General features: G+C 41.7%; 1 protein-coding gene across 1 annotated transcript in view; it reads right to left on the reverse strand.

Moving 5' to 3' along the window:
- Positions 1–14,793, reverse strand: part of LOC145999712 (angiotensin-converting enzyme-like) — a 292,863-nt gene that overhangs the window by 129,559 nt on the left and 148,511 nt on the right. Inside the window, exon 10 of the mRNA XM_083136993.1 lies at positions 5,627–5,829. Coding sequence (XP_082993119.1) covers positions 5,627–5,829 — 203 coding nt within the window. The remainder of the gene's footprint in view (positions 1–5,626; positions 5,830–14,793) is intronic.

The following is a 14,793-nucleotide window of genomic DNA, read 5'->3' on the forward strand; positions in this document are numbered from 1 at the left end:
GCGTCTTTTGTTATTTGAAAGTTTATTTACGTAACGAGGAGGATTGTAAATAAATTCAATTCCGGTCCAGGAGAGAAAATCAGCAAGCGTAAATGGGTTCTGGACCATAAAGAACCTTTTATCTGTAAAGTATTTCAATTCGGTCCAGGAACATTTTTCTCCAGATCAATTTAAATACGGTCCAGTAAACTTTCTTCCGGAGGAGTTTAAAGTGTCAAAGTACCGCATTGAAATTAAACAATACGCAACTTGGACCGAATTTAAATTGTGCGAGGAAAAAGGTTCCGGTCCTGTTATGGAACCCAATTGAATTTATGTGTTCCTGTACCCAGGGGCGCCGACTTGTCAAAATTATTGGGGGGGGGGGCTCTGATCACTGAAATAAGTTAATGAATAACTCGCTCTCGCCCTTTTTAAAGTTTTGGCCTCAGTGTTCGGAATCTCATAAAAGCTAGGGGTGTGTGGGATCTCGAAAAGTCGGGACCGGGATCGGGAAAAAAAAATTTCCCGTCCCGATCCCGACTTCGGGAAATTATTTTCCGACTTTTCGGGATCCCGAGCAGTCGGGAAATACTGAATGCTCATTTTAAAATGTCGTTATTTCTCGACGTTTTCTGCATTGTCAATTTCTGGAACTTATCGTAAATTGTTAGTTTGTAATCCAGAAATCACTTAAAGTGAAAATGACGTGTAGAATTCGAGATTTTCAGAGCTTCGTGAAATTTCGAACATTTCCCGTCCCGAAAATTTCCCGACTTAGTCGCAAATTTGAAAATTTTTCCCGTCCCGATCCCGTCCCGCACACCCCTAATAAAAGCCCATGAATTCCTCAAAAATATCAATTTTTTTATTCACAGTTCGAATGCAGATTACTAATTGTCCACGGGTGGATATGTCACAAGTTTCGTCAACTCAACCACAATAGCAAAATATTCCAGACATTTAATATCTGCTACCACGGAGCGCAAAACAGATCTCCTTAATATATCAATGATATTTTTCTGAATATCATGTGAGAGCCATTTGTAGCCCAAACGTCCCATCCACTACCCTAGTTCATGCACATCGTCTTTTGAAAATCTTTTTAGTAAAAAATTTAACAATACTCATAATTACATACTTAGTATATAGTAATAAGTCATGTGTTTTGCTGTCTCAGGTCATAGCTTCCCCAAAGTTGATGGTTTAGCGGTTTCAGTCCCCCAAAGTTGATGCTCTAGAAAATTTAAATGTGTATTTAAAGTTAAGTTCATGTGGCACAATTCAGAGTAAACTTTACAAGAGAAGCAAAATAATACATTAGATCCTCTTAAGCAAAATTATTTGGGGGGCTCTGCCCCCACATTGTTACTATTGGGGAGGCTCGAGCCCCCCCAAGCCCCATGGAGTCGGCGCCTATGCCTGTACCTTTAACAACCCTGGTTACGAGTTTGTGTTTCCCGGGCAAAGCTGTACAATATCCACATTACGGCAGTCCGTGGGGTCGTACAGTAGGGTCGAAAGGGACATTGAAAATGGGGTATTCATGCGTTGTAATTGTTTATAGAGAGTATTGCGATTTTGTTGCCGAGGTGGGCATCGTAGAAACAAATGTGTGATGGATTCTTTAGGGTCCCCACACTGACAGAAAGTTCCAGGCACTGAATATGAACTTCGGTGCATTATTACGTGACCGGTACGCATTCGAAGAGTAAGAACAGCTCGGGGTAGATTCAAGTTTTGAAACCAAGGACGTTTGTTTCCTATTTGTGCATGCCACTTATAGGTAGTGGTATGTTGTATTCGCTGGATGCACCAACAATCGTCCCATTGTTTTTCCTAATTTGATTCTCACCCTTGGGAGGTCAGAGTACGGCGGGTACATCGGGGAAACGTGTTCTCTCGTTCTCGCCTGTTCAGCCATTACGTCTACTCGATCGGGATATTTATTTAGGTTACTGTGTGCTCGGATAATGGGGTAAGTCAAAATGATGGACCCGATTTCAGACATTTATTCTGTGCAATATAATAAACAAATGTTATTGTGAGACATGTGCTAAGAAAGGTAGACTGTCAAAGTTCTTTTTTAAAAAAAAGTCACAAGTGTTCTATGTGAGCACCTCGCGTAACACGGCACACATCAAGCCGATAGTCTATCTCCTGCCAAACCTTGTGTAGCTTGTTGCGGTCAATATCAGCAATGGTTGCTGTGATGCGGGCACGCAGGTCATCCAGTGTTGTTGGAAGTGGTGGTACGTAAACATGATCCTTGACAAAACCCCACGTGAACAAATCACATGGGTCAAGTCGGGGGAACGAGGTGGCCAATGAAGGAGAGGTCGATCCTCCGGAGATGCACGGCCTATCCAACGTTGTTCAAATGCCCCATTTAGATGGTCCCGAACGCTACCATGGTAATGCGCAGGGGCACCATCCAATTGGAGAATGAAATCTGCGCTATCCTCTGCAAGCTGTGGAAGGAGCCATAGTTGCAGCATATCAAGGAAAACAAGTCCTGTCACAGTACGTTCATGGAAGAAAAAGTTCCCATAAATCTTTTCATGGGAAATGGCACAAAAGGCATTCACTTTGGGAGAATCGCGTTCGTGTTCCACAAATTCATGGGGGTTAGCAGTTCCCCAAATCCTTACGTTGCGTCTATTCACTTTCCCTGAAAGGTGAAAAGTTGCTTCATCACTGTAAATTAACCTCTCAGAGAACCCATCCGTTTCCATTAATGCGAGGAAATCAGCACAGAAGGACGCGCGCAAAGCATAATCAGTGTCTTTTAACGCTTGAACTAGTTGCAAGCGGTAGGGTTTCATTTGTAAACGTTTCCGCAGAACTCGCCAGACAGTTTTCTGAGGAAGTTGAAGTTCTCTCGCTGCCCGGTAGGTGGACTTCCGTGGACTTCGCACGAAACGTGCGCACTCGTTCAACTGTCTCTTCCTCAGTCGACGGACGGCCAGTCGAATTTCGTTTACAGATGCAGCCCGAATCTCTGAAATGTTCACACCACTTACGAATGGCCTTCCCCGTAGGTGGTTCTCTCCGATATTTGGTACGGAAATACCGTTGCACAATAATCACAGACTTGTTCACATGATGATCAAGCACACAGAAAGGATCTCTGTTCTCCAGTCAACGCCATTTTCCTGCTCGCTGCTGACTCCTAGCGGTAGAAAGTGGAAACACTGTGTGGAAACTAAACTTTGAAAGTTAACCTTTCGAAGCGCATGTCTCACAATAACATATGTTTATTAGATTTCACAGAATAAATTCTGTAATCGGGTCCATCATTTTGACTTACCCTATGTGAAGGTCGCTGACAGACCTTTTGGTTGTAGCTTGAACATGATACGGAAGACAAAATGGGGAAACACCGTTAACTTGTATGCTGCCCGGCCTGTTCGTGAGAGCGCTTGAAGTACACTCAAGGCGTCCGTGAGAATAAGCTTGACGTCGACCGAGACGCTGCAACATACGCGTTATGCTATCCTTCAAAGAAGGGTTGTTAAATAAATTCAATTCCTGTCCATGAGAGAAACCAGAGTAAATGGATTCTGCACACCGTCAAGAACCTTTTTATATGTAATGTATATTCTGTCAAAAAAGTACCGGAAATTGTTGAATAAAACGCACAATTTTCATTTATTCAATATTTAATTTATCGCCTTCAAAGTAGGCCCCATTTTATGCAACACGCATATACCAGCGTTTTTTCCAGTCTTGGAAACACTTTTTATAGGCGCTTTCCGGTATGGCCTTCAGCTCCTTCCACGAATTTTGCTCTATGGCTTCAATCGAGTCAAAACGGGTACCTCGGAGCGGCAATGTTAGTTTTGGAAACATAAAGAAGTCACATGGGGCCAGATCTGGTGAATACGGTGGTTGTTCGATGGTATTTATTGTGTTTTTGGCCTTAAATTCGGTCAGAACTGTCACTCTAGGCGATGGCGCATTATCGTCGTGTAAAATCCACGAATTGTTCTTCCACAAATCTGGCCGTTTCTGACGGATTTTCTCACGCAAACGCTTCAATACGGCCAAATAGTATTCTTTATTGACCGTCTGTCCCTCTGGAACGAATTCATGATGCATCAAAATACGAATATCGAAGAAAACAATGCGCATCACCTTGATTTTTGAGCGACTTTGACGTGGTTTCTTCGGTTTCGGCTCGTCTTTTGTCCTCCATTCTGATGACTGTTGACTTGTTTGCATGTCAAACTCGTAGACTCATGTCTCGTCACCAGTTATGATGCGTTCCATGAATGTGGGATCAGAATTCTCTCCCTAGACGTCACCTTGATCTCGATGCGTTACCTACGTGCTAATCAAATTTTAAGGCATTTTTCTAACACCTCGAAAAGGAGCTAATTGGTACAAGAATTCAGTCATAACTTTTTATTGGTTAAAGATACGTCGAAAAAACCTTTACCATTGCATTTCTCGTGAAATTCTAGCCCATTTTGATATGTCGCACGACCCCCTTCCCATTTAAAATTCTGAAGTTGAATTCAAGATGGCGGACATCAAGATGGCCGCCGACCGTGTGGGTGGCGTCAATGTGGTTCCCCTTGGCCAGGCGATGATTGGTCATCGCCATTTCCACATTCCATGCCGCAGTGGCCTTGTACTGAGGGTGTTAAGTGACTTATTGAGCCACCCTGTATAATTATGTTGACTTGTATCAACCCACGTGCATTGTCGTACAAAGAAAGATAGCCCTAGACAAATCTGAGCCGAGTACGAAGTGCACCGAACCTCGAGTGCGGAGGTAAAGTGTGGGGGGCCAGGCAAGTAACAAGCCCATCCGTCTTTATCGAGCGGTCGTCCAACCTCATTCAGTTCATGTGAGACGATAACATAGGAGTAGTTTGGTAGGGGCTAGGGGGGCTTTGTCCCCCCCAGGCAGGAATTAGCTCCCCCAAACGCATGTGCACAAAGTAATTAAGGATAGAGAACATGTACAACATGAATTTTAAAAAAATCATCATAAAAATTTCGTGCTACTGTTGTCGTGTGTCAATCTCACTTAAGGAAAGAAATTCAAATTATGTTTTGTTACAGAATACAACAAAAGGTAGGTATACTTTGTATAGGACACCCATATTTCAGACTTAGAAACAAAATTTGATTTTCTCATACTTCTGACAAATTCTGGTTGTATGCTGAGCGTATATAGTATGCCCCACATTATTGAAACTACCTATAATAGCGTGTTCTTTCATAAAAGTGACCCACTCGTCATCAACTCAATTTCATTTATTTTGGATAAGGCGACGTGGGGACGCCTGTTTCCCAAGGAGAAGGCCCGTGATGGTTTTCGTAATGCATAAATGACTGAATAATGTTAGCCCCAGTTAGCACCCCCCCCCCCCCCAAGTAGACGAACGAAACTCCGCCTATGGACCAAAAACATGCCGGCCACACGTAATGTTTTGTTTCATCCGTCTAGCATGATCATGCATGACTGAGGATAAAACATTACGTGTGGACCAACCTTAAGAAAAAGATACGTTAATGGAGAGCGGTGGGAACCTTGTTCGGCGACTTTCAATTGTCGATTTCTTGGATCACGAATGCTCTGTTTGAATTACAATTGAATCGTGTGCGGGCGGCTTTAGATTCTATTGCGTCTTACCGGATATAGGATACATCGGCAGCTACGTGAATCTTGGATGCAGGGTCCAGGTCATCCTCCGTTCTGGGGACTGGGGGGATCAACCCCTGGTACAGGGCCCTCAGCCTCCACCACTCCTCATTCATCTCGTCCTCTGGGATGGAGCCTTCGAACACTCCCCAGCGCCACTCCTCCAAGGCTAGGGAGTACGCTAGGACAGGCAGCTGCAAGGAAGACTCCAAGTTATTGCAACATGCAAGGTGGAGAAATACAAACAGTTGGATCATGATTCAAGAGTGAAAGACAGTGTTTGGAAAGTTATTTTTTTAAAATGCAACAGTTACTTGCTTAAAAAGTAACTGACTTACAGTTCTTTGCTTCAGAAAGTCACTGAGTTACAGTTAGTTGCTTCAAAATTAACTGAGTTACAGTTACTCGCAGTGGCGGCGATTGGGTTCCAAAACCGGGGGGCAAGGTGCCAGAACTGGGGGCAAAAACACTACATTTCGCTTTGTGGAATAGATTTAGTATAGTGCGGAGGCATAAGTGACGAAAAGGGGAGGCAAGCGGTCCCCTAATCGCAGCCACTGGTTAATCGCTTCAGAAAGTAACTGAGTTACAGTTACTTGCTTCAGAAAGTCACTGAGTTACAGTTAGTTGCTTCAAAATTAACTGAGTTACAGTTACTCGCTTCAGAATGTAACTGAGTTACAGTTAGTTGCTTCAAAATGTAACTCATGTCACGTGCCTGTATGGCTAAAACCAATTGTAAATAGATAAAAAGGTAACTAACAGATGGCAAAACTAGATAAAGCCTGGATTTCGTATTGCTTAAACGATTTAAATAAGATAAAGGAAAACGAAAACCAAATGCATATATTGTTAATAGATAATTGATGCTTGATTTATAATAAACTGACAACAATGGATTATGAAAGAGGAGAATAAAATTACTGTAACAATCACATATGTTGCGGTGAGAAGATTAAAGAAGTCAGGAAACGATTTCGGATTTCTGTTTGGAAAGGAGTTTTCCCATCAGAGCTTTTGGTTGTTTCCCTTGGTGGCGCCAAGTCCTAGGCTGCCCCAAATCACGATGAGTTGCGCATTTTATTGCAGCACCGGGCTAAACTGGGCGCGTGAGAAGACGCGAACCTTAACTGCCCCTTTGTTGCCATAGTTAGTCGGTGGCGCAGTAGTTATATAACAGCGACCCGAGGAAGGGGGAACTAGATAGTTTTGCAGATGGCTAAGAAACGTGGAAAGCGGGCAGGCCGCAAAACCCACGAAGCTGTATTAAAGATACGCAGGAAAGAGGGTGGAGAGATTATCCAGCCACCAGTCTGGGTTCCAGATCCACTGGGCCTGAAACACGACATTGCTAAAGAGGAGAGCAACCCTAAAGATCCCAGGCGTGGACAGGGGGCAACAATAGAAGAAGAAGAAGCATGTAAATAGCACAACAGGCTGTTGGCAGATGTAACAATTAGAAGAAATTTTCGTGTATTACAAGAATAAGAAGTTTTCCGTACTAGAAGAAGAAGAAGCCTTCCAGTATTAGAAGAAGAAGAAATCTCTCTGTATTATAGGAAGTACTATATCAAAAGAAGAAGTTTTCTTACGGTATATGTATCAAGAAGAAGTCTTCATGTATTAGAATAAGAAGAGACCTTCCCGTACAAGAAGAAGAAGGAGCCTTCCTGTAATACAAAAAGAAGAAACCTTCCCGTACTAGAAGAAGAAGAAGCTCATCTGTAGACAAGAAGAAGAAGCCGATCTGCAGAGAATAAGAAAAAACCTTTAGGAATATAAACATCGAAATATCTTCAAATGTATATGTAAATGAGAGAAGATATGTTGAATTATATATTTACAGACAGCTTAAAAAGGAATATATGTATCAAACATGTGTAACCTGATGATATTTTTATTTTTGCGGTTTGTTTCAATTTCGTTAATTGTGGATTATCAAAAATATCAGAGATTTATATAAAGGTGTAAATGAGTTTAGAAAGGGGTGGCAACCTAAAGCAAACTTGATAAAAGATAAAGACGGTGATTTTCTAGCTGACCCAAACGATATTCTAAATAGATGGAAGAACTACTTTAATGACCTTTCAAATGTTCATGTATGAGATAAATCAGAAGTAAATGAAGTGCACACAGCAGAACCTTTAGTTCCAGAACCTAACTTGACTGAAGTTAAGGATGCTATTAAAAGGCTAAAGAATAACATAGCACCTGGCTTTGACTTAATACCAGATGAGTTAATTAAATATGGTGGAAATTCGTTAATATGTCAAATTCATAAATTAATTTGTTTAATATGGAATATTAACTCAACAGTGGAAAGAATCCATAATTGTTCCTGTGTTTTAAAAAGGTGATAAAATGAAGTGCAATAATTACCGTGGAATTTCTCTACTCTCAACAACATATAAAATATTATCTAACATTCTGTTAACAAGACTTACCCCATATGCTAATGAAATTATAGGTGATTATCAATGTGGATTTAAACGTAAAAGATCAATTTTTTCACATCAGACACACTTGAAAAAAAGTGGGAATATAATGAAAATGTCCATCAGCTATTCATTGATTTAAAAAAAGCATATGATTTGGTCAAAAGAGATAAATTATATAATATATTAGTCGAGTTTGAATACCTAAGAAGCTTGTTAGTATGATAAAAATATGCACCTGGAAGAGAAAGTAATATTCGTGTGGGTATTAATGTAAAAAGTAAAAAAAGTAAAGTGCTACTCTGTGCTTAGCACCACGCCATGAAGGCGTATAGGGGTGTGGGGGTAACGCCGCACACTTTCTTGATTCGGTCGTGAGTGGGGGTGATGGAATCAGCATCACGCCTCTGACCGCCTTTACTCCCCCAGGGTTTCCCCCAGGTACCCATGTCATTCGACGCTGGGTGGGCGCCGGGGCCGCTTCCAGCGCTAGAAAAGTTCCCGGATTTGAACCGGCCGGGGATCGAACCCAGGACCTTTAGCATGGTAGTCAAGCATGGAAGTCAACCAAGGTGAATTTTTTTCCAGAGGGTGCAAAAGAGGCATGTTTTCTCTTATAATAGCGATACCTCCTCAAAAAAACACTGCTTCAGTCTGAAATTATCAGGTCCCTTCAAAGCCCTCATAAAAATTAACATAAATTACGTTGAGTGAAATGAAATTATGTGTGAAATATATACTTTTTAGGTGAACATTCATTTTCCAGGTGGAGGGCGTGGCCCTTCCTTGCCCCCTTCCGGATGTCCATGCAATGAAACACCACTCAAAGAAAAAAATCACCAAGAAAAACAGTCAATCAGTAATGAGATATAACGTCATTTCTAGATTTGCACACATGAACATCCTAAATTCAACTATCAAATATGAAATACGTGTCGCTAAAAACATAAAATATATTTGTTAAAAACTAGATAAAAAAGTTAAATGTAATTTGTAAAGATAAAAGTTATCGTTCTCTTGCGGTGGACTCGAACTCGCAGACCCGACTTACCTTAAGTCCACCTGCTCTAACCAACTGAGCTACCCAGGACAACTGACAATAAAAGCTTAAATGTTATTGTTAAAGTGGCACATGGTATTTGTTCATGAAAAACATTGTGGGACCATTTTGGCATTTCAATTCCTGTGTTATACAGCAATTCCCCTTTGGAAATAACATGCGAAAACTTTTCTTTTCACTACATCAAAACATAAATGCAAAGATTCCGTCTCCAGTCCTAAGCAATCTTTCTCAAGATTGGTGCAATACCGAGACAACAGCAAGCAAGCATCTTAAACAATGCACCTTAACAATGATTCATGCTTTCTCGGATAGATGGCACTACATTAGCTCCTGCAAATAAGACATTAAATATGTTGACAAACCGAGCAATGGAATTACGTTAAGAAAACTTTAGAGCGACAAAATTGAAGTTATATAATGTACATTAAAGATAAATTTATTACTACTGTTCTAAATCAAGTGTTTTTACAAACTTTTAGAGAGCTTCAGGAAGTTAAGGAGTATTTTCAAGAAGACATTTTGTTGCACTATGACAATACTAAAATTGCAACATTTTAAAGTTAAACGAAGGAAGAAAAGAGAGATCACTCTGCAAGAAAACATATGCCAAGTCAAAAATCAAGTCAGTCAGTAGTTTGCAGTGTGCATAAATTCTGATTGCGGAACTTTTGTCGTCATATAATTCATAGTATTCGTCAAGTGGAGAATAGTTTACATGTGCATTAGTATAACCTATTTCAGTGCTCTCTGGAGCAAGCGAACGGAAACAAGTCTCTGCGCATGTGTTGAGGCGAGACGGCTCCACCAATGAACGCATGAGAGGAAACGGGTTTGCGTGGAGAGGGGAAAGCGACTGCCGTTACCTTCGTAGCAGCGTGTACTGCTTCGTTTTGCCCACTCTATTTCCTCTCCTTCTCTGACGCTATGCGTGGTTTAGCTCCAGAGATTGTTGGGACAGGGTACAGGCGTTGGTACTCTGAGTCTATGAGTGTAAACCTCAGTCTCGCATCCAGAAGAAGGGCTCTAACCACTCACACCTGTGTTCATTCGTTTTTCTGCGCCTTTCAGCTAATCAAGAAGATGAGGATGAATGATAAGCAGTGGCGTAGCGTTATAGTACGCCCGTACGCCCGGCGTTCCCCGATTTAAAATTTCAAAAATGCGTAAATGCTGTAAATATAAAGTAAAATTTGACTAATTTCATATATGTTTGACCTTCATGGCATTAAAATAGCTATATTTCGCGATTCGCTTGCAACGCCTCACAAACAACACTCGTTCTAGCATTTTTTTCAATGCCTTTCCTGGCCGTACGCCGGGCAGGTTCGGCGTAAAGGACTCTATATTCCTTGCTGTCTATCTGGGGGGAAAGCTTGGATCTCTACAGCACGCGCGCAAATGCTCTCTCGTACGCCAGCGTACGGAGCAGAGGGCTACGTGATTGGTTCATGTGACCCTTCCTGCCTTCTGAAGCAGACGACAGCGGTAGAATTCCTACCCAGTTCTTCGCGCTCGTGCCACTCGTGCTATGTGATGCTACAATACGCAATATTGGCTGACGTAACTTTACCAATCTCAAATATACCTTTTCTTAATGACCACTGCATTGTATAATTTATCGCACGAACAGCGATGTGCATTAAAAACTAAAAGATCAACACAGGCTTTGTCAAATACGTTGGTGAAGTCCTCCTGGTAGAAGTTCAGCCTGTGGCTGCTGTACCACTTAACCCGCAAAACTATTTTTTTAATGATTATTATTATTTCGTTAGTATCTAACTGCTTAATATTGTGTCAATGGAAATGTTTAGCATTCATTTGAAAACTCTTAACATCGAATGGTCTCTGGACAAAATTATTTTAAAATGTTTATCAGCATTCTCAAGATGTAATAAACAGTGGTCTGAATTACTAATCGGCACTGTTACGTCAGTTGAGTGTACGATAGTTGGATCATCCACCCACCTCCGTGTCAGAGTGTTTTGCACAGCGCACCAAGACGACAGAGGTCCCTGGTTCGAATCCCGGCATGAGCAGCGGTGTTCTTTGTGAGCGTCCCTTCTTCAATATCTTCACTCATATTCATATTCGCGATTAACCAAAAGTGGTAGAAAAGCGAAGTAAAATTAACCAAATCAATCAGTAGTTGGATCATCCACAATATTGACGTCTACTGTTATGCAGAGGCGCTTGTGATTCAGGTAGGTTTTTAATGTCTTGCATCATGCCGAAAGGTATATAAAAGGTATAAAACACCAGAGTTCAAAACATTTGTTGCATAGTGAGGCATTTCATTTTGTAGCTAAAACATGCATGGATGATGTTTTATTGAAAACCCAGCTAACTTCAGGCAAATAAAAAAAACCTGTGGCGACTAATACCATAAGTAAATTATTAAGCAAAAAAGGGCCGACCCTTTCTTCGGACTTGGGGTTCCCGCCCGAAATGCCCATGCTACGCCACTGATGAATGCAGATATCCACCAAAACACTGAAGTCTTCGTGTTCAATTAGAGTGACGAAATGCAGTACAGCGTTAGTGTTCTAAATTTAGCATGCAACGAGGCTTAGCTTCTTTGCTGTAGGAGATTCCACGAAAATCCTTTCACCTTGGCATCCAGAGGAGACACCTTCATTGGAACTGAGTTGCCAAATTTAACTCTTCCCTACATTACAAATTTTCGAGTTAATGATTTAAGTGCTGTAAAGTAACTGTAATAATTAACTATTGATAACATACATTTTTATTTAAAAGCAGCTAAAGGTATTTTCTTCTCTTACGGCGGCCGATCCAATGCTGGCAAGGGAAGTGGGGTGCGGGGAAGCGACCAATCCAGGCGATGAGAAACGCAGCAGGCAGTAGAACGAGGTTCACGTAGTACTTCTTCTCGCCGCGTCGTGTCTCTTGGCGCCAACGCTGTTGTCTGGTTGGTCTGAGGCGTAATCCCCGCTCCCCACTTCCTTTGCCAGAACGAGGACTGGCCGCCGTAACAGTAGAAAAGACCTATAGTTACAATTAGAATTCCTCAAATAAGGTAACTGTTACTTGTAACTGAATAACAAGTAACTGGTTGCTTCCAGACACTGCTGAAGATTAACATTGTATTTCAATTTTGTGGAGATTATATTTTTGTTATTTAGCATAGCTTTTATAACACTTTTGGCTAATCGCAACGATGAGGATGACTGGTAATAACATGAAATTGGTGAAATCACATCCACACTCCTGCACACGCCGGGACTCGAACATAGGACCGTCAGTGGCGATTTTGTCAGTCTAGATTTGTACGCGCTCGTCCTGTTGAAATGCGTAGAAAAATAACTGCTAACTGCCTATAAATTACCAGTTACTCATTTTAAAAAGTAACCAATGAAAGCTGACACCTCCTTTTCCCGTTGGACATACAGGTAAAAAAAGGTAAAGTGCTCCCCTGTGCTTAGCACCACGCCAAAGGCGTATCGGTGTGGGGGTAACACTTTCTTGATCCGGTCGTGAGTGGCGTGATGTGATCAGCATCACGCCCCTGACTGCCTTTACCCCCAGGGTCTCTCCAAGGTACCCATGTCATTCGACGCTGGGTGGGCGCCGGGGCCGCTTCCACGTTAGAAAAGTTTCCGGATTTGAACCGGCCGGGGATCGAAACCAGGACCTTTAGCATGGTAGTCAGACGCGTTACCAACTGAGCCATCGCGGCATACTGGGGATGCACATAAATATGGAAACACCAGAACATCAGAACGGGTGATATCGACATATAATATTTCCACTTGAAATGGGACGCGGTGCGACATTCTTTTGTTTTGCGCCGTGAGATAGGACCCTATGGGACTGGTAGGAGTTGACGGAGGTCACAACACATGAAGAACATTTCGCCAGGAAGTGAAAAGCAGGCAGATCGCTAGTCGCGTACACTGACGCGTTGTTTGTACGTACGTAAACCAGCGATAGCGGGCTGTGACAGGTAGCATCCCGCTGAGCGCCTCTAGCGGAGCGTAGTATTTGGAGCCGATATCAGTACGTGCTGGTCGTCCTCTCACGTGTACGTACGTATTTCATTTCTACGTACAGCCTTGGATACTACTTGTGTACGTGTGTGTCATCATAGTACACCTCTTGCACATTTCCCATACTTTGTCATAGTTTCTCTTATTGGTTATCCTATAAAGTAAGGTGTATTAATTACTATTGTGAAAATATGATATGTTGTGTTGTAAAATGGGAGGTTTACCACAAGAATACCACATTATGGTACATTATGATACAATGTGTTTAATAGGGATTTTAAATATTAAAACTTCTGAAAAACTTGAATGAGCTTATATTAATAATATACAAATAAGAACTTGTAATTTCCTAGTGCCATCTCGTATGGAATTTGTAGTCTCATATTCGTGTTTTATTGTGCATGGACATGGGTGTTATCTAATCAGCGGTGGAAATGATCCCGCAGGCAGCGTGTTTTTAAACAGCCATTATCTTCGGCTTCCTCGCCCTCCCTGCTTAGATCCAAGGAGGAAACCTGCTCATCAGAAAGGTGCCATGGAGAACGATCAGCGTCGTACATAAACCAGATTATAAGTTGTTTGAATAATTTACTTAAATTCCGGTTTAGAAGATTGTTTTAACAGTTGTATAATACAGGGTGATTCAAAAGTGTAAAGAAACATTTATAATTTCTACAGATATTACTGCAAATGAATGGAAACAAATGCGATCAAGTATAGCATCCTTGATGCATACTAGACACTCTATAACCATCTTGGGTTCAACTTATTTCTTTCAAATGGGAATAGGGGCATGTGACGTTTGAAAATCATGTGAAATTTTCTTCAAAATCGAATGGTGAAACCTATTTTAACATGTGTTGAATTGTTTTCAGGTTATTCCATGTGATATGGTTACATTAGGTACGAACAGCACTTGACAGAATGTGCTAAATATTTGTCCTGTTTCAAGTTCACACATCCGCAAACGTCGTTCCAAGTTTATATGAACACGGCTAAGCATGTCTGGTGTAATGGTGTCATACACAAGAATAATGAGTTCCTGCAACTGTCAGACATATCTTCCCGGAGTTGCATCAACCTGATATTTTATATAATTCAAAACAAGAATTATAACAGTTAAGTCGCGTGACCAGAGTGGCCACCCAACTGACCCAGCCCAGCCAATTCAAACCAGGGAAGAAGTCGGGTGAAACCACCAGCTTCATTTAAGAGCAGGAGGAACAGTTTGTGTCCAGCCAGACGCGAGGACCATAAACTGTTCCTCCCCACCGAACTATACCCGCAGGGAGACGAGGAGAGATTGATTGATTTAGTTTATTTTACTTCACGTTTTGTGCCTCTTGGCTAATTTGCGAAGATGGGGATGAGTGATGAAATGATGAAATTGGTGAATGAACATTCGCAAACAACCAAGCCCGAGCGGGGTTCGAACCCGGGACCCTTGGCGTCGCAGAGCGATGTGTTAACCACCCGCGAGGGTTCGGCGAGATGAGGAAGGAGAGGTCTGTGCGCTGAAGAGGAAGAGAAAACTTAGCATTATGCTTATGGGAGTATTATTTTGCTTGTTCCCTTGGTAATACCAAGCATCCTTCGCGTAGAAAAACACATGAACGAAAGAGGACAGGTTAAAGATTTGATTATAACATAACCCAC

This window comes from Lepisma saccharinum, chromosome 15 (genome assembly GCF_977018435.1).
Source record: "Lepisma saccharinum chromosome 15, izLepSacc3.1, whole genome shotgun sequence".
NCBI lineage: Eukaryota > Metazoa > Arthropoda > Insecta > Zygentoma > Lepismatidae > Lepisma > Lepisma saccharinum.